General features: G+C 43.0%; 1 protein-coding gene across 1 annotated transcript; it reads left to right on the forward strand.

Annotated features, from left to right (window-relative positions):
• Positions 1-23,663: 23,663 nt before the first annotated feature.
• Positions 23,664-26,752, forward strand: LOC111892479 (uncharacterized protein PB18E9.04c). The gene is made up of 3 exons (XM_052763768.1): positions 23,664-24,700; positions 25,598-25,750; positions 25,989-26,752. Exons 1-3 carry the CDS (start codon positions 23,683-23,685, stop codon positions 26,750-26,752), a joined length of 1,935 nt encoding a protein of 644 aa, XP_052619728.1. The 5' UTR covers positions 23,664-23,682.
• The last annotated feature ends 259 nt before the right edge of the window (positions 26,753-27,011 follow it).

Here is a 27,011-nt window from a genome sequence, read left to right on the forward strand (position 1 = left end):
CAGTCTGTTGGGGCGAGGTTGGTCACCGGGTTATGGGACGGACCGATGTGGTTCTACAGACTACCGAGAAGATTCAGCAGATCAGACAACGATTGCAGACTGCTTAGAGTTGGTAGAAAAGTTATGCCAACTGGCGCCGATCCGAGTTGGAGTTTCAGGTCAGAGATATGGTGTTGCTGAAGATCTCACCCTGGAAGGGTGTGATCCGCTTCAGGAAGAGGGGAAAGTTGGGTACCCGATATATTGGACCACTTCAGATCATTGCCAAGGTTGGCAAGGTGGCGTATAGGTTTGACCTTCTGGAGGAGCTCCGTCAGATTCATAGCACTTTCCACATTTCACAATTGTGGAAGTGCATATTAGATGAGGATGCGGTAGTGTCATTGGATGACATTTAGGTTGACGAACGCTTTAATTATGTTGAGCAGTCGGTGGCTGTCTTGGAGAGGAAGATAAAGGTTCTGCGTAACAAGGAGATACCTTTGTTAAAGGTACAGCAGCAACATCATAAGGGATCTAAGTGGACTTGGGAGCCCGAGGTTGTGATCCGGGAGCATTTTCCAGAACTATTTGTTGCAGCATACTTCGAGGATGAAGACCGAGTCAATTGGGGGAGAGTTGTAACATCTCTATTTTTGATAAGTTTCCTTTTTCCCCTTAAACTTTGGAATTTTGCATTTTTATCCTTGCAGCTAGTACACGGGGCGTACCTACATGGTACACATAGCGTACTAGCTTGAGATGGATCGAGACTTTAGGAGTGTACGCTTGGCATACGTTGGGGTACGTTGGGCATACGTGTGGATTCAGAAAACCCTAATATGGGTTGTTGCACTGTATAAATTCATCCTTAACTTTTAGAACTGGCCTCAAACGTCCCTTTTAGCCTCCCATCCTACATTTGGATCTTTTGAAGTAAATTTGGTGTGTTTTGGCCCATTTTGAAAAAACTCTAGAAGGAGGTGAATTTCATAGCTTGGTGGGATATTGGAGATCCAGAACCTCTACCTGTTTTGCAAAGATTTTTTGGTATCAAGTTCTTATCTTGAACACTAGTGGCTTAGATCTCTTTTGGGGCCATTTTTTTATGTTTTTAGCCATGGTTGGGTGTAAGTTGGACTAGGACGTCCCAAAAGGTTTATTTTTTTTAGATCTAGGTTCTCAATGGCCCCCTCATGCATAAAATTGCCACCTTTATGAAGTTAAGAGTCCCATGCAAGAATTAAGTCATGTCTTAAGCCCTTTTTGATCTAAAGAGCCTTGTCTAGCCTTGTACGAATGTAAAGTTATCAACTTTATGTGTTTTCTTAGCTCAATAAGGTCAGATCTACTTTTTGGGGTGTTATCTTAAGGTATTAAGAACTTAATGAGAGAATGGGCTTAACAGGGGGTACGTTGGGCGTACCAGCCGGTATGCACAATGTACAAGCCTCATTGCATGTATGCCAAGCATATAGCTGGGTACACCACACATACTCAGTCCGTGGGCTTGCGATTTTGGGCTTTGCGATTTGGGCTATGGTTTTGGGCCAACTTCGTTTAGGCCCTTACTGGATTTTCTTAATATAAGTGTCTTGGGCCAATTATGGAAATGGACCTTAGGATGAGGCCCAATTACTGAGTTGGGCCCAATTTGGAAAGCTGGGCCAATTATGGGCTTTGTATATTTGAACCTTTGGATAAATGATTGGGAGTTGGGCCTTGGCCAAAATTAGGGAAATGGACTATTACCCTATGTTTGGGCCCTTAGCCAAGATTGATATTCCAACGATTGATTAGTATTCGTTTATTGTGATACTTAGAGATTTTCAGTGAGTCAGCAGTCGGAGGATTTCAGATCAGTTTGACAATGTAAGGTGAGTTTTCCTCACTATAGTAATAGGGTCGAAGGCACCAAGGTCGACCCTTTAGGATTATTATCCTAGTTATCGTATGATGCTATGTGTACAGATCTGTTAGATCCGTATCCTGATAGATAGGATGATGCCATGCTTACTGATCTGTAAGATCTGCCTGGTTGTCTGTAGACTGGTTATGTGTTTAATTGCTATATATGTCGACATGTATGTGTGTGTGTGGTTGGGTTGAGGCGGTCCTGCTTTGTGTTGTAGGCCAACGGGCCCAGGGTGGTCCGGATAGACTGAAGGCCTACGAGGCGGTCCAGTCAGGTCGAAGGCCCGGCTAGTGGTCCGGATAGGTTGTAGGTCCTGTGAGGCGGTCTAGTCATGTCGTAGGCTTGAGAGAGGTCCAAATAGGCTGAAGGCCTTACGAGGCGGTCCAGTCAAGCTGAAGGCTCATTATGCATGTTGTTATTGGTTATGTTTATGTGGTGGTATTTTGGGGAAGACTCACTAAACTTTGGGCTTATAGTTGTGGATTTTATTTCAGGTACATCGAATGATCGTGGGAAGGCGAAAGCTTGATTGTACCCCTACTCACATTTTATGTTATGATTTCTGGGATTTCTTGGATGTTAAATTATTTTTAAAACAATTTGTAAACAATCGATCGTTTGGAATGTTTGAAAAGTTTAAATTTTTTATGAATTTTATGGATGTTACATAAATTTATTCTATTATAATATTATACTGATGACGTGCCCTGGCATGAACGAAGAAGTCACGTGAAGACGCGCCAAAGAATGCCCCAAGGCATGGCGCGCCTAGTGGATCAAGCCCGATGGAATCTAGCGCCCGCTAGCGCCCCTCAAAGCAGGGCGCCCCCGGAGAAGGTTCAGCCCCATTAGGGGCACCTTCTACTCTAGGACAAATATAATGGCTTCAGGCAACAAGGCAGATACTCAGAGCATTACCTCCTGAACCAATAGTTGGCTTTGACAAATTAAGGGATGGGATTATCCAATCAGCGTCCCCGATCCTACCGGGTCAAACGCCCTTGTCCTGTACAGACTAATAGAGGGATTCATTATAAAAATGAAGCATCCCAAAAATACGGTCCAAAAAATTTCGTTTTGATTATTTATAAAAATCATAAATACCATTGTCATCTCATAAAAAGAACAAAAGTAATGTATCTTAAATCATCATAATAAAATACGGTATCAAAATCATGTGTCAAATATCAGAGTCTAAACATCCCATGTTGATTGAATGGTGTATGCATTGCAATCATCCCGAGCTCTTCCCCTTGCTACCAAAAGTACCTGAAATCAAAACTGAAAACTGTAAGCATGAAGCTTAGTGAGTCTCCCCAAACTACCGCGTACCATATACATACATGTAACTAGGAGATACGGGCCCCACCCATACTCCGCTGTCTAACATGCATACAAGTATCACACAGACAACAAGTATATCTATTCCAATCAACAATAACATAACTATACTCAATAATACTACGAGATTCAGGCCCTGCCCACACTCAGCTACTATGAGATTCGGGCCCCGCTCAGACCCGACTACTAACATATCACATATACGGGCCGACCTTGGTGCCTTAGATCCGTTCCTACTGAAGGAAACTCAGCTCTCAAGCGGACTGCTGAAATCTCGTGTAAGGAATCTCTGATGGCTGCTCCAATCGACTCCCCATCTAACATCATCACAATAAGTACTAGTCAAAAACTGATAATTCTTCTAAGGGTAAAATTACCATTTTACCCCTAGTCAAAGTCAACATTTTGGTCAAAATCAACATTATGGGTTGACCAACTCGCCGAGTCGACCTATCAACTAACTGAGTTCTTTAACTCAACCGTCCTGAAATCGCGAACCAACTCGCCGAGTCATCCCCCTTGACTTGTCAAGTTCTATCGAGTTGCTCATAGTCGCGATTTAGCGAATCAACTCATCGAGTCCCTTCTCAGACTCTTCGAGTTCTATCTTAAGCTGAAACGGGACAACACGAACCAAATCATCGAGTTCTAGTGGGGATTAAGATGCTTAAATAGGGTGCGAAACCCGGAAATTAGGGTTTCACTCTGGCAGACCTACTCGCCGAGTCGAGGGCTCTCAACTCGTCGAGTAGACTGCTTAAGCTCTGCGTCCAATCCCGTTTCTACTTGACAAGTCTGGGGCTCCCAACTCGTCGAGTAGCTCTACAAAAATAAATAAATTATTATTAAATGCGTACCAGGAATTAGGCGTTACAATTCTCCCCCACTTAACTTAGACTTTGTCCTCGAAGTGTGCCGCATCTGGAAACAACTCCGGGTAATGCTCCCTTATATCCTCCTCAGGCTCTCAAGTTCACTCAGAACCCTTGCGGTGCTGCCACTACACCTTTACTAGCTGAACAATCTTATTCCTCAAGGTTTTCGTCTTGCGATCCAACATCGCCACCGGCCTCTCAATGTAGTTTAGGCTGGCGTCAACCTGAATATCCTTGAAGGGCACAATCGTTGAATCATACACTAAGCACTTTCGCAAATGGGAAACATGGAAAGTGTTGTGGATCTGGATGAGTTCTGCTGGAAGATCCAATCTATACACCACCTTTCCACCCGGGTTATAACCCTAAAAGGACCAATATACCTAGGGCCTAACTTGTCCCGCTTCCGAAATCGGATGACACCTTTCCAAGGTGACACCTTCAGGAGGACCATATCGCCCTCCTAAAACTCCAAATCTAAAGGTCGCTTGTCGGCGTAGCTCTTCTGCTGACTTTGAGCAGTCTAGAGCCTGCTCCGGACCTACTGGATCCGCTCTGTAGTCTTGAGTACTACCTCAGTACTCCTCATGACTCTCTGACCGACCCCCCTCCCAACAAATTGGGATCCTACACTTCCTCCCGTAGAGCATCTCGAAGGGAGGTCGGTGTATGCTGGCGTGGTTACTGTTGTTATAAAAAAATTCCGCTAACGGAAGATACATATCTCAACTGCCACCGAAGTCCAAAACACATGTGCGTAACATGTCCTTGAGAGTCTGAATTTTCCTCTTGCTCTGTCCATCCATCTGGGGGTGGAAAGTGGTGCTAAAGTGGAGACAAGTACCCATCTCATCGTGAAACCGCCTCCAAAATCTGGAAGTGAAACAGACATCTCGGTCTGAGACCATCGAGACAGGCACTCCATGTCGTGCCACTATCTCACGCACGTAAATCTCGGCCAGCTTCTCGGCCGATATGCTCTCCGGGATCGGGATGAAATGAGAACTCTTGGTCAATCGATCCACGAGGACCCATATCGAATCAACCCTACAAACGGTCCTGGGAACTTAGTGACGAAGTCCATAATGATATCTTCTCACTTCCACACGGGAATGTCTAGCGGCTGCATCTTGTCGTGGGGCCTCTGGTGCTCTACCTTGACCTTCCTGCAGGTCAAGTATCTCTCCACGTACCATGCTACATCACGATTGATGTAGGGTCGCCAATAATCAGGAAAAAGATCTATGTACACCTTCGTCGCCTCGAGGTGGATGGAGAAGCTGGACTTGTGAGCCTCATCCATCACAATCTGCCGTATTCCACCCCAGTAAGGTACCCAGACCCTCCCATGCAGGGTCAACAACCCACGACTATTGTAATCAAAGGAGGCAACCGGGCCTATGATCCGCTCGCACTTCCGGTGCTCCTCCTTCAGGCCCTTTACCTGCGCCTCTCTAATCTGCTCCAGCAATGGAGTGATCACCATCATCCTTAGATAGATGTCTTGAATCGGGGCCGCTACCGCCTAGCGGCTCAGGGCGTCGGCCACCACATTGGCGTTGCCCGGGTGGTAAAGGATCTCAGAGTCGTAGTCCTTCACAACATCTAACCACAGACGTTACCTCATATTAAGATTCTGCTGATCCATGAGGTACCTCAAACTCTTTTCATCCATCTAAATGGTACACCAGACCCCATAGAGATAATGCCACCAAATCTTGAGGGTGAACACCAGAGCCCCCAACTCTAGATCGTGCGTCGGATAGTTAGCCTCGAAGCGTAAGTTATCACATGACCTTGTTGCATCAATACCACTGCCATGCCTATGATCGAAGCATCACAGTACACCATGAAGTCATCAACTCCCTTCGGCAAGGTCAAAATCGGTGCCTCGCATAACCGCTGTCTGAGTGTCTCAAATGTTGTCTGCTGCTCAGGCCCCCATTCGGCATACAACAACATTCTAATGCAACCTTACATCACCACCCAACCATATAACCTACATGGTACTCTTACCATCCCAAACCAAGACTGTCTATTGCGTAACGTAACATCTCCGTTCGCCAAAGAGCTCTTAGACTACGAAATCCCAAACACAGTGAAGTGACCACATCTCAAAACCTACAATGGAACCACATACCCGGATAGCCACATCGAAAATTATGAATGCACGATGACCTCACTCATGCTAGACGAGCGATTTTGGTGCATGTACTTCCCGAAAACCTTATACGGCAATGCAAGAACGTGGTTGAAAACACTGCGGCCAGGGAGCATCTACAACTTTGGTCAGCTAAAGTATTTCTTCTTGACGAATTTCATGCAACTGCGTAAATACAAGGGAAATTCACACTTGATAATTATTCCCAAGTAGAGGGAAGGGGAGACGGTAGGAGAATACTTCACCAGGTTCACCAACGCCACACTACACATCCCAGGCCATGACAAAGGGTTAATAGCAGGCGCCTTCACGTGGGGCCTCCACCCGAGACTGTTGTCTCATAAGCCATGAACACCACGGTCATAAAGTGCCATAGCTCACCATCGTGCCACCTGGAGACTCCAGGCAGGGATAGACACTTTGGGCGAGGAAAACGCTCATAAGGACGCTGCAAGCCATTTTAAAGAGACGGAAAATGAGGTAGACGACCAAACGTCTACACAATTTCCGACAAGCAACCGACAAAAGGAGGAAAAGGACGATAATGTGAGTGCCACAAGAGTAAAATGCATGAAAGGGTTAAATGCTCATTGTTAAAAAGGGAATTGGAAGAAAAAGAATTGAAAGGGAACCTCATCGAGGTGGCACGAAGCCTTCGCGCTAAGTTTGACTCCGAGAACATCAAAGATACAGCCAGGGAGCATGACCAACCTCACAAAATCCTGATGATAAGGCCAAAGAGGGGAAGGCAGGAGGAACATGATGGTGTAGACAACCTCACCAGATCCATGCAGGGTTTAACATTTTCAGCAAAAGACCCCCGACCGGAAGGCTGGTGAGGCGGCGACCCACTAATAATCCAAGGGCCCATCAAAGATATTACAATCCACCATGTATACATCGATATCAGTAGTTTAACGGATATCATCTATGAGCATTGTTTCCGCCTTCTACCCGGAAGGAGGAAGGAGAGCCTCAAACCCACAACAAGGCAATTAATAGGCTCCACACGGCACAACCTGTGGCCCCTAGGTAAGATCCACTTGCCTTTCACACTGACCAACCATGAAAAAACAAAGAGGAAGAAACCTATCATAGATTTCGTCGTGATAAGGCACCCAACAGAACATAACATCATCCTCAGACGGACGACTCTACTTAAATTCGGTGCAGTCCCGTCGACAATGCACAGAGTGATAAAGTTTAGCATAGAAGAAGGCCACGGATGGTCCTGGCAACGCCGCCAAGAGAATTACGATGCTATGAAATCATGTAACCGAAAGACATCATGCAGGAAAGCAAGAGGTCACGCGTAAAGCAGGCAAGTGGTAAAGAAAACATCAATAGAGAATACCCGGACCAACCGGTCGGTATAGGTAGCAATCTTCCACCAGCCACAAGACAGGCGTTGATTAGCCTCTTAAAGAAATACAAACATGTCTTTGCTTGGATCCCTACAGACATGATAGGAGTAGACAGGGAGGTTATAGAACACAAGCTCATGATCTTGCCAAGTACTAAGGAAACCAAACAGAAAAAAGGGTTCCAGGGGGAGACAGGAACAGGGCAATCAATGTCGAAGTTTCTAAGAAAACCAATGCATGAATATTGCGGGAAGCAGTTTTCCCAACCTAGATTGCAAACCCCGTCATGGTAAAGAAACACGACAGCTCATGGTGCATGTGCATCGATTACTCCGATCTAAACAAGGCGTGCCCCAAAGACTGCTACCAGTTACTAGAAATTGATCAAAAAGTCGAAACCTTGCAAGGTTTCAGGTTAAAATGCTTCCTAGATGCATATAAGGGGTACCACCAAATTTTGATTAGCAAAGAAGACGAAGAGAAAACAACTTTCTACACGGATCATGGGGCCTTTTGCTACACCAAAATGTCGTTTGGGTTGAAGAATGCAAGGGCGACCTATCAACTCCTTGCCGACTCTATTTTTACCAAGAAAATTAGAAGAAACATCGAAGTATACGTCAACGACATGGTCATAAAAAGCCCAAACTACAGGAGGCTGTTGGAGGACGTGGAAGAAATGTTCAGAACATTGGAGAAGGTCAAAATGAAATTAAACCCAGGGAAGTGTACCTTCGGTGTTGAAGAAGGCCAATTCTTAGGATACTATGTCACCATGAGAGGAATACAACCCAACCCGACAAATGTGGACGGACTAATGGAGGTACTATCCCTAAACACTCTAAGGGACGCCCAAGGGCTGAACAATAAGCTGACCGCACTAATTTGTTTCATCTCTAAGTCAGAAGAGAAAGCGCTTCCACTTTTCCACACTCCTAAAGGATGCATCGAGAAGAGAAATTTCCAATGGATGACAGCGGAAAAAACAACACTCCAACAGATTAAGGAAGCCCTACACAAATTACCTACGTTGGCCAACCCCATCTCGGGTGAAACGTTGCAACTATACCTCTCAGCCTCAGAAAAAGCCATCTCTTCAGTACTGGTGGTAGAAAGGGAAGGGAGGCAAGCGCCGGTTTATTTCGTTAGCCCAATAATGCAGGGCCCAGAAAACAACTACTCTATCTTGGAAATATTAGTGTTGGCGCTCATCCACACAGCACGACACTTAAGGCGCTACTTCCAAGCACACCAGGTAGAAATACTAACAAATTGTCCGATCAAATAAATACTACTCAAGCCAGAAGCGTCAGGATGACTAGAAAAATGGGCAATCGAGCTGGAGGAACACGACATTAGCTATCGCCCATGAACCATCAACAAGGGGCAAGCGCTAGCGGATTTTCTCCTTGAAATTCTAGGCGAAGTTAAGGCAACAATCTAGAAGAAATAGACATTAGGTGTAGGCCAGCCAGAGGATGGCTCGAGGTAGACCCTATACACCGATGGAGAATCAAGCAAAGAGGGATTGGGGCAAGCCTGAGCTTACAAGCCCAGAGGGGGAAGAGATCACCTACACCCTCCACTTTGGTTTTCACACTTCTAACAATGAAGCTGAATACGAGGCCTTACTCGTCGGCCTACGATTATCAAGATAGATGGGAACACAAATGATAATAGCCTTGACAAATTCAAGATTAGCAACTACTTAAATCAATGGAGAATTCGAAGTAAGAGACAAGAAAATGGAGAAATATGTGAAATCTGTGCAACGACTTGTCGAGACTTTCAAATAGTTTATCATTAAGCAAATCCCAAGAGGGGAAAATAGAAGAGCAGACGCCCTCCATAAGCTAGCATCAACATGCTTCGACCACCTGTCTAAGAAAGTCCTACTGGAAGTACTCAAAGAGAGAAGTATAGACAAACGGAGGGTACACTCTAGAGCTAGCCTGTTACATATGGATGACACCGATAGTTGAATACTTGCAACACAACATTTTTCCACATATCCATGAAGAAGCTAGAAGAGTACGGATCAAAGTGCCTCTGTATGCAATCATAGAAGGAATACTATATCAGAAGAGATTCCTAATGCCATGGCTAAAATGCATAGAGGAAGCCAAGGGAAAAGAGGCACTCCGAGAAGCACACGCCGGCCCAACAGGTGCACACGAGGGGCAAGGTCCGTTATAAGAAAAATACTTCGGATAGGCATCTACTGGCCGACCATACACCAAAATGCGTTGGAGGCAACATGAAAATGCGTAGAGTGTCAGGCTTACTCCCCAGTCCAAGGGAACCCACTGACGCCTCTGACAAGTATCTCTAGCCCGTGGCCCTTCTACCAATGTGGAATCGATATCGTTGGAACATTCCCAGACGCCCCGGGCAAAGTAAAGTACCTAGTAGTTGCGGTAGACTACTTCACCAAGTGGATAGAAGTTGAGCCATTAGCATACATATCTGGAAGACAGATGATAAAGTTTCTACGGAAGAATATAATAACAAGGTTTGGAATACTGAAGGTACTTATCAATGACAACGGATTGCTGTTCGCCGAGAACTCGCTTCGAAGTTGGTGCGCCGAGAAAGGAATTGAGCAATGGTTCACGTCAGTAGCGCACCCCCAGGCTAATGGCTACACTGAAGTGTCCAACAGGACGTTGGTAAATGGAATTAAGAAGCGCCTGGGAAAAGCTAAAGGCAATTGGGTCAAGGAACTACCGGGAGTGCTATGGTCATACAAGACAACGCCAAGAATGAGCATGAAAGAAACCCCCTTTAGCCTAACTTACGGCATGGAAGCGATGTTGCCAGTAGAACTAACAGTTGGATAACTCCGAAAAACCCATTTTGAAGAAGCAAGCAACCACAAGGATCTAAGAGTAAACTTGGACCTTATCGAAGAGAAGCGTGAGCGGTCAAACATCCGTCAAGCGGCCTACAAAAATGTCGTGGAAAGGTACTATAACCAGAGTGTCAAAGACAAACCTTTCAAACTAGGAGATTACGTCCTAATGCAAAATGAGGCAAACTACGCCCAGTCGAAAGGAAAACTAGGCCATACATGGGAAGGACCATAAAAGGTCATTGAGGCCCACCACAAAGGCACATATACGCTCGAAAAAATGGAGGGAAGGAAAATACCAAGAACATGGAACGCTAGAAATCTAAGGAAGTTTCACTTCTAGAAAAGAAATCTGCCACCAGACTGATCACCCGGGGGACGTTCAACGCCCAAGGCTCAGTGCATGTGGGCCCACCACTTCACTTTTCCTTTTACGAAAAAAGTACTTAGTGTATTTACAAGGCTAAGCATATCCATTTTATTAAAATACTCAGTGTATTTGAATGGCCATCTTATCAAAGTACTTAGTGTATTTACAAGGCTAAGCATAACCATTTTATTAAAATACTCAGTCTATTTGAATAGCCATCTTATTAAAATACTTGGTGTATTTACAAGGCTAAGCATAGCCGTTTTATTAAAATACTCAGTGTATTTGAATGACCATCTTATTAAAATACGTACTGTATTTACAAGGCTAAGAATAGCCATCTTATTAAAACACTTAGTGAATTTAAAAGGCTAAGAACAAGTCACTTTATACCCAATATATTTGAACGGTCTACATCAGTATCCGATCGGGTCCCGTAGGCATAACAACCGTTACCAAAGATACCTGGTGTATCCCCTGCGCCTAACGACTGAAAGTAATCGCCTAGAGCTACATTGTGATCCTACGCTCGAATAATGAAAAGAAACAATAACAGGGGTTCAGAACAAAACCATGCATACAAAATGCAACAGATCGCAAGCAAAAGCAAGAACAACAAGCGTAAGAAAACACCATTCATATTACCAAACGTTGCAAAGTTATTACAAACAAGGTGAAGAGAGCCACTACCATTAAATACTACCATAATCCATGCAACAACAAGTAACAAAAGCTTCATACATTCCTTCGCACCCTAAGGGGTAGCACACGGTACGAAAGTACCTTAAGAATCAACTGGATCATCACTACCATCACCATCGCCTCCCATCACCGTACCATCGCCATCACTGCCATTGCCACCACTATCTCCACCAGCTCCTTTAATTAGCATGTCGTCAGGAACTTTGTCAACATATTCTAGAGCACAAAGTTGTTGCATACCCGCCATGTCCAAATGCCCCAAGCCCAAGAGAGAAGCATGATCCATAGTGGCGAAAGCGAGCAGGGAATCATTGAGGCTAGTAGTGTAATTGGATCGGGAATCACTGACATTGGGATCATAAGAACCAGAATCCATGCCAGCCTTCAACCCGCTACGACTGGACTCGTCACCAAAAACGAATGCAACATGCCTGATCCGACTAATAGTACTGGTGAACTCCAAATGCTCAATTATCTTATATATAATGCGCACAAATCCCACCTGTAAGAGCCAGTCCCAGTCATGACAAACAACCTCTGCCTCAACTCGGGCCTCCTCGAGGAACTTATCGCTGTCACAAACATCCCGCTCCAAACTCTTATTTTGCATCATGAGCCCCTCGTTAGCCTGGGCCAAGGAGTCCACTTTCGCTTCTAAGGCAGATCAAATTTCTTCTGCAACAATTTTCTATGAGGCAAGCAGGGCACACCTCTGGTTAAAGTCATGAACATCCTTCTCGAGCTCAGCAATCCGGCGTTTCAATTTAACCTCTCGAGCACCACAACCCATATGGAAACTTCCATCTCATTAAGTAGTTGAATGTGATGGGCACCAGTGACCAGATATAACCTCACTTGGGCAGTAGCATATGACATGTTATGAACCAATGCGGGGCTGCCCACGGCCTCCATATCGGTGACGGTAGCAGGTGGAAATGCATGACAAGAAAATTCAACAGATTGGTGTGGACAGACAAACGGGAATCATAATGCAAACTCCAAGAAGGAACAAACATGTGAGATCTAAAATCACCCCCAATAGGAGCTCCTCCATTGGGCGGGGTTTCATGCAACTCGTCCCCCCCCTCCTGCGGGTCCCTTGGAGGGGAGAAAGATCAGAAGAAGATTGTGGAATAGTTTGGATAGAAACAATGGGCTGTTTAATCGCCCCTTGACCACCATCGTACTGTTACGCGTCGTCATCAGGGATCACAACAACTGCCTCAGGCGTAGAGGAGATAGAGTTCAATAAACAAGTAAAATTACGCCTCGATTGAACTCACATCCCGATATTAAATAAATCAGTGGAGGTCTCCCCCATGTCCACGATGGCCTTCCTCTTAGCCATGGCTCGCCGAACGTTAGAAATAATGCCATCCTTGCTATCCTCAACTACTTCCGTATGGCCAGAACATACAACAGAAGGTGGAGCAACCGTCGTGATGGGCCGAGTAGCCAGTGGCCGTTCTTCGACAGTCACTAACGACCCTTCCACAGTTGGCGACACTGGAGGAGTAGTCATTGTGATCCGGTCAGCCTGTCACGAGGGAGGAAGCGTTTCAACAAGATCAGCTTCCCGGTGCTCCAACTTCCCCGATACCGCTTCCGCAGGACTTCGTCCATAGAAAGAGGGGATTCAGCACCTGCAAAAGCAAAAGTAAGCTAAGAATACATAAACAAAATAATCATTTCCAAAGATGAATCCTCCTTCTTTTCCTCTTCTCAGAAGGGGGGGGGGAGAAGTTAGGATAGTAGGAAAGAAAGCAGAACCACCCATCAGCAGTAAGAGTGTAAAAGATGGGTATCTTCCCTCGGCGCCACCAAAAGGGGCTCATCCTGACACCGGCAAGAAAAACCTCTGAGTACTCCTCAGGCACAACGTGAATGGTCTTTAGAAGAACAGAAATAACCTAGTTGCGAGGGTATAGCTTAGGAGTAATATCAGCGAAGTTGTTTGCCCTGTATTGCCCACGGCTGACCTGATCCTAGTTGACCCACAACCATTTGTCCTACTAGTTCTTTAGGGTCTTGCCATCAGGAACCAAGACGTGCCCCACTCGTTGAGTAGAGAACGTATATTTGTCACCTGTAGTGAAGAATCTAAAGAAGAACTTGAAGAAAAAGCAGTCGGGAAACACCCCATTGGCCCGACAAATCATCTCAGATGCCACCATTTTGTTGACAACATTTGGATACTACAAACGTTCTTATGCAAAAGCTCTTCTTGAAAATCGAATCAATCGCCGCATCATCCACGGAGCGCCTAACCTCCTCCCACCAATCTCGAGCTTTGTCTTTTAGAAGACAGGAAGCAAGTATGACCTTTTCCCCATTGGGACAACTGCTAGTACGGAAGGCATTAGGGACATCTGGTAACCATATTCTGCTCGCGATCGGGTCTTCTCCTCAAAGTACCCCAGAGCCCCACATGCTTAGAACTCATGGAAGGTTAACGTGTGAGCTCCCATCAATGCCACCATCTCAGACCAAAAAGCGCTCAAACGCTTATCCAAAATCTCTAGAATGCCCTCCTTGACCATACCAAAGATCACATGAATCTGTTGAAGTATGTTCCGGATAATCTAAGAAAAAATGAACTCCCATGTCTGATCATCCAACTGTTTGACTCCATAACCCGATCCTGAATTCTCACCAACACCAGAACCACTAGCCGGTCTTCTTCGAAGAGTCACCATACTGAAAATAGACCATACAAACCCTCAGAACAAGCATAAATATATATCGAGAAGTCTCATACTCTACAAGCTTCCTAGTATCGTCGTAGTTTTCCTTGACTCAAATACGGATGCTATGCTTCCAGTAGTATGGGCCCATACTACCTTCCATATCTGTCTGTACCTTCCTTAAGGATCACTTTGAATCCTCTAAGTCACTCCTTATCCATACATACATTCCTCACCAAGACAAGGCTCCTAACATTAAATCTATTCCTAGGTTTTCCTAGGGCAACCACCATACTACTACCCACCATCAGCTACAGAAGGAAATCCCGCTAACATCCTTTAACTAGCCGAGGAATAAAATTACATGTTGCCGACACTCGATAATTCTTTGAATGAAAGGTTACAACGGTGGGACTCATACAAGATCTGCCCAATAGAGTTAAAATCTAAGCTTCTAAAATTATTTAGTGTCAACAATATGTAACTTAGTATATTCGTTACTAGTTAGCTAAAGTTAATGTGAACTCCTAAAAGCACAAAGCAAGCAACATTCAAGCATCGAGTAACTGGAACAAGCATAACCTACTCAGACAATCCTATCACTGACTGATTAGTACTAGCATGCAAGTCTACAAGCTCATACAGTAGGCATATATACACATCTCTCCTAGCATTCTATCACACAAATCCTAAGCAGATCATTAGCCCTAACTAGCATGTGATTCATAGATTCACAAATCAAAACATATCATAAAACATGTATGGTTATTTTGGGAAAACATACATGAGTTCGGTCGATTGCATGCACCACACCCTTTTCTTTTATTAGAAAACCTTTTTATAAAACATTTCTTTTTGAAAAAATTTCTACCAAACCCTCAGTTTGAGTTTAGAAACACCCAAGAGTATGCTCGAATCCCTCAAACCAAGGCTTTGATACCAACTTGTAACCTCCCAAAATTAAGATTAAAAATTTCGATTTTTAAATTAATGAAACCATCATCCAAAACAACATCATGAAAACCATAGAAAATAAGATTATATCAAATAACATCCAAAAATGCCAGAGTCATGTAAAATGTAGAACAATGTGGTGTGTGCACTGCAATCATCTCGGGCTCTTCCCCTTCGAACGAGACGTACCTAAAACACAAAATGAAAACCATAAGCACAAAGCTTAATGAGTTCCCCAAAATACCACATGCCATACATATGAAACTAATAATAGGCCCCCCTCGACATCGAGCCCCGCTCAGAACATATCTGTCAGCCATCAGGCCCTGCCCGGTATACATACAAACATATAAACACATGCAAAAATCACAAAGATAAATAACATACAATAAAATAATTAGGCCCCGCCCTATAAAAATATCAGAAAACATACATGCAGAGTCACACAGACAACTAGCATCCTAATCATGACAAACCATGGGCCGGCATTGGTGCCTTCGACCCGCTAACCACAATGAGGAAACTCACCTCTAGCTGCTGGATCTCTCAAATAAAATCCCGGTCTACTGATCCGGAAAATCCTCACACTATCATCATAAAATAATATCCAATTAGCACTTGGATCTTAAGCCACAATCAAAAATCTAAATTACTTGTCAAACATCCAGGTAAAAGATCATTTTACCGTTTTCTTACTTGGCCCAAAACCAAGGCCCACCCATTTACTCAAAAAGCCCAGATTCCTAAATGGCATCCTAAGGCCCATTATGGCTCATCATCCTAATAAGGCCCAAAAATCATCATGGACCTAATTCCAAGAAAGCTCCTACTCTATCCATGCTCCAAAGTCAGAAGTCCAATTGCCCAATAAGGCCCAAACGTTAGAAGCCCACTTCATCGAGTATGCTCGATGTACTCCTCGTACACGCGGTGTACGAGTGTTGACTCGAAAGTAGGCGGCTGACCTAGTGCATGCAGCATACCAGGGATTACGCCCCGCGTACTGGTCATAGTCCCGTTGTCTAACTTTTGGTCTTAACCACTTAATCTCTTAACGTACAAACCTTAGATCTATTCTATTTCAAGGTATTAATGCATAAAGTTGGCAACTTTATCATCTTGCATGTTTTAATGGGACCCTAGAGCCCAATTTTATCCATTAAGACCCATAATTAGGACTCTAACTCATGCATGGACACATATGATTCATCAAGATAGCACCTTTTTACACAAGGAACAACAGAGGGGTTAAGATCTTTCATCCTAGCTCATGGAGCATCTCAAATTCCCAAAGAGAACCCAAAAGAACAATATTAGCTAAAAAACAAGACTTTATCTTAATCTAACACAAGGAGTTTCCAAGATAAGAACTTTATACCTTCTAGAGCCAACAAACTTGATGAAGATTCTGGATCTACAACCTCAAGTCCAACCAAAGATTGGTCACCAAGCACCACCTACTTCATTGCACACAAAACAACACCAAAATTACTTCCATGAGTGTTATCAATTGTTTAAATAGGGCACGAACGCTAAAAATTAGGGTTTGGTCCTGCATTACGTATGATATGCATACTCCCACGTATGCCCCACATATGTGGGTTAAGCTGTGTTCCTGAACTGAGCTAGTACCCTAAGCATACTCATAGAGTACACCCCATGTACTAACTAGGGACCAAATAGATAGGTATTTTGCATAAAGGGGGTTTAATGGGAAACATACCAAATCTCAAATGTTACAAAAACGTTTAGCATAACATTTATATCGGCAACAACAACCAGAGGAAAAGCATGGTAGGTAAACTCCACAACATTGGCTCGAACGAATAACCTGGAATCATCGCAGAGAGTCCACTTTGGCACAAAGGGGCCTGCATCAAAGGACACAGTACCCTAAGAAACCTCCCGTAGATGAGTTTGATGACACAAAACCCCTACTAGACCACTTGATGAGGAAGGGATGGGGAGTAGGTTTCAAAGAATTATTTGCTTGAACAGTGGGCTGCTTGAACGCCCCTTGATTCCCTTCAAACTGGTACACATCATCATCGAGGATCACCACAACTCCCTCTGGATTGAAGGAAAGCGAATTCAACATGCGGGCGAGGCTACGCCTTTGCTGAGCATGTCGTCCAACATTCATAGCACCGATGTCAGAAGGAGATTCTCCCATGGCCATGACCGCCTTTTGTTTGGCCATTAATTATCGGATGCTAGAGATTACACCGTCTTTGTTGTAGTTGACTACTTCAGTGGAGACAAGCGGCGCAACTACGAAAAGTTGTCGGAACGTCCAAAAAACGATCGTCACCAATCGTAGAGGAACCCTCATGCGGCCGCGGCACCAATGTTGGGAAAGCTGCCAGATGCTCAGTACAACATGGAAACGGAACGGAATGGTGGAGGTCGACCTCACGATACTCCAACTTTTCCTAGTAATGCTTCCGAATAATGGAATCCATTGGCATCGGAGTTACCACACCTGTCAGTACAATCAAAATGCATAACCCTCGGTATGGATTAGAAAAAAAAGGGGGAGGGGGAAGGGGAAGATACTAAAAATAGAAACACATACCATTAGCAACAACATTAAAGATCGACATCTTCCCCTATGCACACCAGGCCGAACTGATCCCAAACCCAATAAGAATGGACTCCGAGTACTCGTCGGGAGTGACTTGGATCATCTTCAAGAGGTCGGCAGTAATATGGTTATGAGGGAACAAATTGGGGGTAACATCTGACATGTTGTTTGCCCGATAATGCCCGCGACCGACCCACTCATGGTTGATCCACAACCACATATCCTGCCAGTTCTTGGGAGTCTTGCTGTCTAGAACCAGGATGTATCCACCATGATGGGTGGAGAACGTGTACTTATCCCCAGTGGCACTAAACCGAAAGAAGAACTTGAAGAAGAAGAAATCAGGAAGGATATTATTGGCCCGAAAAATCATCTCGAAAGCCACCATTTTGTTAACAGCACTTGGGGTGAGCATCTGGATACTACACCCATTCTTCTGAAGTAACTCCTCTTGAAAGTCGATTAGAGGAAGACGAAGCCCAACATCGTACATTTTCAAGTAGACACCTGTTTTGGTCAAAAATTACACAAGTGAAACTAAACCAAATTCAATGAGAGGACGTGGTGTTTGAATTGATGTAAATAGAAAATTATAATCAAGACAACACGAGGGTTTACAAGGAAAGCCCTTGATCCTTGCTAGGATCTCCGATACTAAACCTTGGGAGGTGATAATGATCACCTACCTTGATGATTTTACTGATTAAAAATGTTGTTTAAAGAGATAAATGTGTAAATGTAAGTACAAGTATCGTAGATGAGCTAATCCTGCGTTCTGTGCGTAATACAAGTGTTATTTATAGTCTAATGCTAATAACAAGAAGTCCGATAATTCTGGGATCCTCCGAGAATCAGCATATGAACGTTGTTTGACTTGGTAATCTGGATCTTTTTCCTGTTTGAGATGATTCTCTGTTGAGATTAAGTCTTTCATTGACTAATTTTGCACACGTATCAATAAGAAATGAGATTATAACTGTTATAGGTGTTAGTAAATAATAACGATAATAATCAAGATCCTAAGATGAGTTTAAGGATCCTGAGCCTGTAGCAATATTAAGGATCCTGAATATGATTTAAGGATCATGCCCTTAACAATTGCCCCCAAGTTATTCCTCTGAAATATTTGAGGTTAGTTTATCCAATATTTAAAGGCATGATTTAGATAAATAAAAATTATTAAGAGAAAGAGATAGAAAATTTTAATTTCAAATCTTAAGTGGATAAGATTTATCCTATCAAGAGTAATCATTGCTCAGTCAAATCATGTCTTTTTTCTTATGCGGCTAGGTTAAGTAGGGTGAGGAACCGTCATTTTCTTTCACCTTCCTTACCATTACCTCTGATAATCCATAATCACCTTTAGAGGTAATTCCCTTCTTCCATGTTTTCCTTTGTTTTTTCTGCAGTCACCCATAATCACCATGTGTCATTTTTCTCAAGTTAATGTATATCTCTTTTTATGGTTTCAGTTCATTTAGGATCCTCCGTGGCTTGTTTGAAACAAGTTTGCTCATCATTTGAGCTAATGGCCGCTATTTTTTATGAGAATAAGAAAATAGTCATAAGCGAGATAGTTAGTAATAGGGTGTACCGTCGATGGTTCTTGAATTGGTGTAGTTTGTGTATGATCAACTAAAGGGGAAGCTTCACAATGTAGTCCTTAAGACGTTTTGGAGGAACACAATTCCTTTGGGGTCTAGTGGTCACATTCTAGATTTTTGGACTAGTGACCTCATCTTCGACTTGTGGGCTGTTATTTTCATCAGGATCTTGTGGGATTGCGATAATTGGGCTAGGAGGGGTGTCTTCAACATCTTCTGTATGTTCTCTTTCACAATCATCATCTTGAGTGTAATGAGTTGGATCAAAAACAAAAGGATCATTCACTCCCTCACTGTTTTGTAACGAATTGGATGGAAAAGGAAAGGATTCTTCATGGAATTTTACATCTCTAGACACAATGACTTTTCTTTTCTTTACATCAAATATTTTATATCCTTTTATTCCATGTGGGTAACCCAAAAAAATTTCCGATCTCCCCCTCACTTCAAATTTATCACCATTGATCTCATTGCTTGTATGATATGTCAAGCTACCAAAAACCCTCATGTGATAATAATCAGGTTTTTGATTGTATAACACTTCATAAGGAGTTTTATTAGAGAGGGTGGCGGATGGTAAATGGTTGATGATATAACCGGCTGTTAAGATGCATTCCCCCCAAAACTTCTTGGGCAAATTAGCTTGAAATCTTAAGGCACGAGCTGTGTCAAGGAGAAGTTTGTGTTTGCACTCAACCACCCCATTTTGTTGGGGTGTGTGAGGACAAGTGGTTTTAAGTAAAATGCCACATTGATTATATGTTATAACTTGAGATGTGAATTCACCTCCATTATCACTTCTTATTTTTTTTTAATTCATTTCCCAAATTGGTTTGTTACCACTTTATAAAAGTTGATAAACACTTAAAAACATCATTTTTATGTTTGATCAAGAAAATCCACACATACATACTGTAATCATCAACAATAGTTAAGAAATATTTTGCCCCTGAAAGTGAAGGTGTACAATACTTTCCCCTAACATCACAGTGAATTAACTCAAAAGTCTCAAAACATTCCTTGGTTCTTATTTGACTTAAAGAAAAAGGAGACCAGGTATGTCTTGCCTTTGAACATGAATCACAAACTTTGTTCTTGAGTTTAAAGGAAATAGTTTTAAGAAAATCTACTCTGAAAGCTTCCCCTCTGAGGCGTGCCCTAGTCTCTTGTGTCATCTCTCAACTGTAACGTGCATTGCCTTTCTTTCATCTTCAAAAATCCCCATTCAGTTTAAACCCGTTCAACAATCACCCGCACCAATCAAGTTCCTTGAACGGAGACCTTGCATAACAAAAAAATTTGGAAAAAAATTATCGCGCATTGGAGATTTTTGGTTAAACGACTCATTGATAAAAGATTACAATTGAAATTAGGAACGTGCAAGATTCCTTCATTTTTGGTGTCACTCGGTAAGGTATAATCGCTTCTCCCTTAAACCGGAATGGCATCTCCATTAGGAATCATGACAGGTTTCTCGTATGCATGTTTCATTTTGTTCGTGAGCATGTCGGCTCAATAAGTTGTATGATCAGAATCGATGACCCAATCATCTTCATCATTCAATCTACGTGTCATTTTTGCAATCGGTACCATTTCTCAATCTTCAAGCTTGGACCCTTTTCCAAAGTGCTTTAAAAAACTTTATATTGGTTCTTAGTGAGTCCAAGAATGGGTTTGGTGTCAACGCAGGCAGCCTTTGGTTTATCTTTTTCAGTTTTCCCTTTGTCAGCCCACCACCTTGGATAACCAATGTGTTTGAAACATCCATCATGCTTGTGACCATCTCTATCACAAAAGGTACGGTGCTACGTTTCAGCTTCATGTTTCATGAGTTTTGGGTTAACTTTGGCTTTCTGTTGCGATTTGTTTCCATCTCGCTTGGTGGGCACGAAGGCCTTGAAAGCAACAGTCTTTATGGTGGGTCTTTTATCAATAATGATGGCTCTTTGGCGTTCATCCTCAACAACAAGGTGATAATCTGTTCCTAGCACTGGTGTTGGAGTTGTAGCGAGGAGTCTTGATGACATTAAAGTCATTATCAAGCCCTATGTGAAAGACATAGAGCTTTTCTTTTTCTTGATGTTCCATAAGCCGTTTACCGACTTCACAAGTACAACCATTACATGTGCACTTAGGTGTGGGAAAGACAGATTGGCGAGTGAAGGTAGTAAGGCGAATCATTATCTGGGGTGTTGTTGTTGCTGTTGTTTTTGTTGGAATTATCTTCATCGCCGACCATAAAAGAAAACACAATCAAGATAAAAATAAATCTAATAGACTTAACTCAAGATTACCCAACAAAGACTTATTCCTAACTTTAGCTTTTAATATCTTCTCAAATCACTTCTAGTTCTACATTTGAGACAAACTTGTGGTTATCAATCATGTTTGTGGTTGTTCAGCCAAAGGAGATTACCGGAGCATCAAACGAAGACATGTTTGTTCGAAAGCCATGAACAAGTGCATGGATCATACAAGTCATTTATTTCTTCAGCAACTGGTGTGCCCAAGAGGCCATGTTAATCTATAGCAGCACATCTACTGGTAGTCAAATATAGAAGTTCGATTGATGCCACACTAGCAATCCTTAAGAAATAGTTCATGTTAGATCATATAGGAGTATACAAAATTTAGCATGACAACTTCTTTACCTAGTTTAAATGCAAAAAATAACAATGTAAAAATTATAATTAATTTTAATACAAAATTATGAAAAGTCAAATAAAAAGAACTTCGCCAATTATTTTTAGACCATGGTTTATATTTATAATACTTTGTACACCAAAGGATCTTGTTACCTATGTTGTGTGTAGGAAGTGGGCTTCATATGTGTATAAAGATCTGGTCTTCTAAATATTATAGGTCCTAAAAAAATAAAAGAAAAATAATATTTTACAAATATTATACGTCCTGTTTTTTTGAAATGGAACATGCTCTATTTTATTTATATGACCTGGTTTTCTGTGGTAGAACAACAACCTAATGTTCTTATGTGGTCACCTTATATGTATTCTAATCTCGTTATATGTCCTGTTTTTTTTATTTATAAAAAACAGAGTTTTTTTTCCAGAGCGATAGGATGCTGTTTCTATTTCTTTTTTCTCATAGAATTCGACGGCGATAAGACCCTGTTATTTAATTGATTTAACCGGGTATATTTTTTGTTGTAGTGAATACAAGTCAATAAATGTATAGTTTATTTTTTTTCTAGTCTTTGACTATGATGAGTACGTGAAACTAAGATACGTTATAGGGAACAATATTTATGATCCATATAAGATGGGATTGTCGGTTCTTGGAGACGCTACTAATAAAAGTCAAATCAAACCATACAGAAAAAGGATATCTTTATACTACAACTTAGTACTTCATTTTATTGATACTTTTTGAAGGCCACGATTTTAAGTCATGTTATGTTACTTGTGATGATACTTCAGATGGCATTTTTTTGCTCTTCAAGTAATGTATGGTAAAGGTGACAAAGAGGAAGGGTGAAGCTGCATCCGCTTAATCAACACTTCAACACTTTTCTTACCTGTTTCATCTTTTAACTATTTATTTTTAAACCGCTAAGATGCAACCCTACTCTTACACTAAATCTTTAGTTCCAAACTAGATTTGAACTATCAACTTGTAGTTGAAGGAATATTTCCACCAACATTTATACCGCTTTGCTACAAGCCTTTGTTTCTTTTTTTGACTAAGTGCTTCAATTTTGTTGAAATTTCCCATTAACTAATCTATCCGGATTCACAAACTACAATAGCTTTATTTTTAATAGGATTAGAATACAAAATTTGTGTACATGGAGTGTTTCCTGTGTCAATTCTGTCCCCAAGGTTAATTTAAGATGGGGAACACCGATACATCACCAAAAATTGTGGCTTTCCATTGTCAATTCTTTCATTTTTTCCCTTTCAAAATATCTTTTCACCACCCTTTAAACGTTTGTTTTACTAAATGCTATTTTGCGATGCAAGTCCCAATTGGTGACATCCTATTCCTATATGCTGGTTAACCAGTTGCTAGAGTAACCACACGTTGCATGTGCCAAGAGATGCCAAAATTACACAAAAAGCAATTAGCAATATAAAGGGGTCTTAAAGATACCTTGAACTGAAGCTACTTAACTGTTACATTACTGGTTTTGGAGGTTCATGGATTCATTTTAATATAAATACAGACACTACGAGTGTCAATAAGCACCAATTCAATACATAGATAATATAACAATTGAGTACAACTTAGCAGTACATATCAGTTCAAAAGTTTTCAAGTTTCTTCAAGTCTGGGCTGCAATGGCTCAGTCAATGGTTTGTCATATTATGTTACTTGTGATGTTCGTCCTTGTGGAATTTGGTGACGCAAATACTCCACCGGGAATTGCTAACAATCCTAGCCATGCAACTTGTAAGGACCCGAGTTACAAAGAATGTCACAACTTGGTGCATGTTTGTCCTAAGTTTTGTCCGGATAGCTGCACTGTTCATTGTCAATCATGCAAACCTATTTGTGGCAGCGACACCGCACCATCACCACCAGAAATAGAACCACCTCCCACTGTTACTCCTTCACCGCCGGTGTATACACCTCCGTCACCAACACCAACACCAAAGCCGTCATCACCACCTCCACCAACCCCTTCACCACCAACATCCTCCTCACCACCTCCCACCACCTCTTCACCACCTAAACCAACCTCACCACCTCCCACAACCCCTTCACCACCAACAGAGTCCACACCTCTAACACCAACACCTTCCTCACCACCTCCCACCACACCTTCACCACCAACAGAGTCCACATCACCCACACCCACCTCTCCTTCCCCACCGGTAGAGCACACACCACCAACACCAACGCCGTCATCACCACCTCCACCAACCCCTTCACCACCGACATCCTCCTCACCATCTCCCATCACCCCTTCACCACCTATAGAATACACACCTCCGACGCCTACACCATCCTCACCACCTCCCACAACCCCTTCACCACCAACAGAGTCCACACCTCTAACACCAACACCTTCCTCACCACCTCCCACCACACCTTCACCACCAACAGAGTCCACACCACCCGCCTCTCCTTCCCCACCGATAGAGCACACACCACCAACACCAACGCCGTCATCATCACCTCCACCAACCCCTTCACCACCGACATCCTCCTCACCATCTCCCACCACCCCTTCACCACCTATAGAATACACACCTCCGACACCTACACCATCCTCACCACCTCCCACAACCCCTTCACCACCAACAGAGTCCACACCTCTAACACCAACACCTTCCTCACCACCTCCCACCACACCTTCACCACCAACAGAGTCCACACCACCCACTTCTCCTTCCCCACCGATAGAGCACACACCTCCAACACCAACGCCGTCATCACCACCTTCACCACCGACATCCTCCTCACCATCTCCCACCACCCCTTCACCACCTACAGAATACACACCTCCGACACCTACACCATCCTCACCACCTCCCACAACCCCTTCACCACCAACAGAGTCCACACCTCTAACACCAACACCTTCCTCACCACCTCCCACCACCCCTTCACCACCAACAGAGTCCACACCACCCATCCCTCCTTCTCCACCGACAGAGCACACACCAACGCCGTCATCACCACCTCCACCAACCCCTTCACCACCTACATCCTCCTCACCACCAGGTACCACCCCTTCACCACCTACAGAATACACACCTCCGACACCTACACCATCCTCACCACCTCCTACCCACCCTTCACCACCAACAGAGTCCACACCTCCGACACCAACACCACCTCCCACCACCACTTCACCACCAACACCAACACCTTCCTCACCACCTCCCACCACCCCGTCACCACCAATAGGGTCCACACCTCCAACACCAACACCATCCATACCACCTCCCACCACCCCTTCACCACCAGCTTCTATACCTCCATCACCAACACCATCTTCACCACCTCTCACTGACCCTTCGCCACCAACCAAGTCCACACCTCCAACACCTACACCATCCACACCACCTCCCACCACCCCTTCACCACCAGCTTCCACACCTACAATACCAACACCATCCTCACCACCTCCCACCACCACTCCACCACCAACAGAGTCCACACCTACAACATCAACACCTTCCTCACCACCTCCCACCACCTCTACACCGCCAGCAGAGTCGACATCACCACCACCATCCTCACAAGCGCCTCCTACATGGTCTGCTTCACCTTCTAAACCAAAAAAAGTCAAGTGCAAAAACCACAACTACCCAAAATGTTACGCCTTCGAGCATGTCTGTCCTGCTTCTTGTCCTGGTCAGTGTGAAGTTGATTGTGTTACTTGCAAGCCAGTTTGCAGTAAGTTCTTCATAACTCTAGTTTTTTCATTTTATTTATAAATACTAAAAATTCATGTTATGGTTTAATTCCATCATTTACAAATGCATGTTATGGTTAAATAACTCTAGTCACCTTGACAACAAATTATTGAGGTTTAATTCCATCATTTACAAATGTATGTTATGGTTAAATATTGCGTTAACACAGCTATCATTTAATCTCACAAGTGCTTGTATATCTATCTTGTAAATTACAGATTGTGATATGCCTGGAGCAGTGTGTCAAGATCCTCGTTTCATTGGTGGTGACGGCATCACTTTCTACTTCCATGGAAAGAAGGATCAAGATTTCTGCCTTGTTGCCGATAACAACCTCCACATCAATGGCCACTTCATTGGCAAGAGAAACAAAAACATGGGTAGAGACTTTACCTGGGTCCAATCTATTGGGGTTCTTTTTAACAACCACAAAGTACAAATCAGTGCGCAAAAGACTTCCTCTTGGGATGACACCATTGACCGAATCTCTGTTACATTTGATGGGGAAAACATTTATCTCCCAAAAACCGAAGGTGCCAAATGGCAATCTTCTACGACATCAATTACTAGGACACATGACACCAATCATATCATTGTTGAAGTTGAAAACCTCTACAAGATCACAGCCAAAGTGGTTCCTATAACAAAAGAAGAATCAAGAATCCATAAGTATGATATAACCAATGATGATTGCTTTGCCCATCTTGATCTCAAGTTCAAGTTCTTCTCCTTGAGTAATGAAGTGGACGGAGTTCTGGGACAGACTTATAGGAATGACTATGTGAGCAAGGTGAAGATGGGGGTGTTAATGCCTGTGATGGGAGGAGATAGTAAGTTTGTGAGTACAAATTCTTTTGCGACTGATTGTTCTGTTGCAAAGTTTAAGGGTATCCAGGAAGACGGTTCCTCATTCAACTTGCAGTTGCCAAGCTTGAGCTGCCAAAGCGGTATAGAAGGGCGAGGCGTCGTATGCAAGAGATAGACTTTTCTTGTTCTGTTATTACAAATGCTTATATTTTTACTACGTCTTTAATGGAGTAATAAAGAATTAATAACCAAATGAAGGAACCTTCCAAGATACTGGAAACTATATATATATATATAACTTCCATCCGTCTTTAAGTTAAACATTTTTTCTTCATCTCGTTGCACATTCGTTAATTTTGTATGTGACTGTGAGCCTATCACACTATTAGAAAAAAAGCATGTAAAAACAATATAGACTAAGCGAGGGAAGCTAC

The sequence above is a fragment of the Lactuca sativa genome, chromosome 5 (genome assembly GCF_002870075.4).
Source record: "Lactuca sativa cultivar Salinas chromosome 5, Lsat_Salinas_v11, whole genome shotgun sequence".
In the NCBI taxonomy this organism is placed as follows: Eukaryota; Viridiplantae; Streptophyta; class Magnoliopsida; order Asterales; family Asteraceae; genus Lactuca; species Lactuca sativa.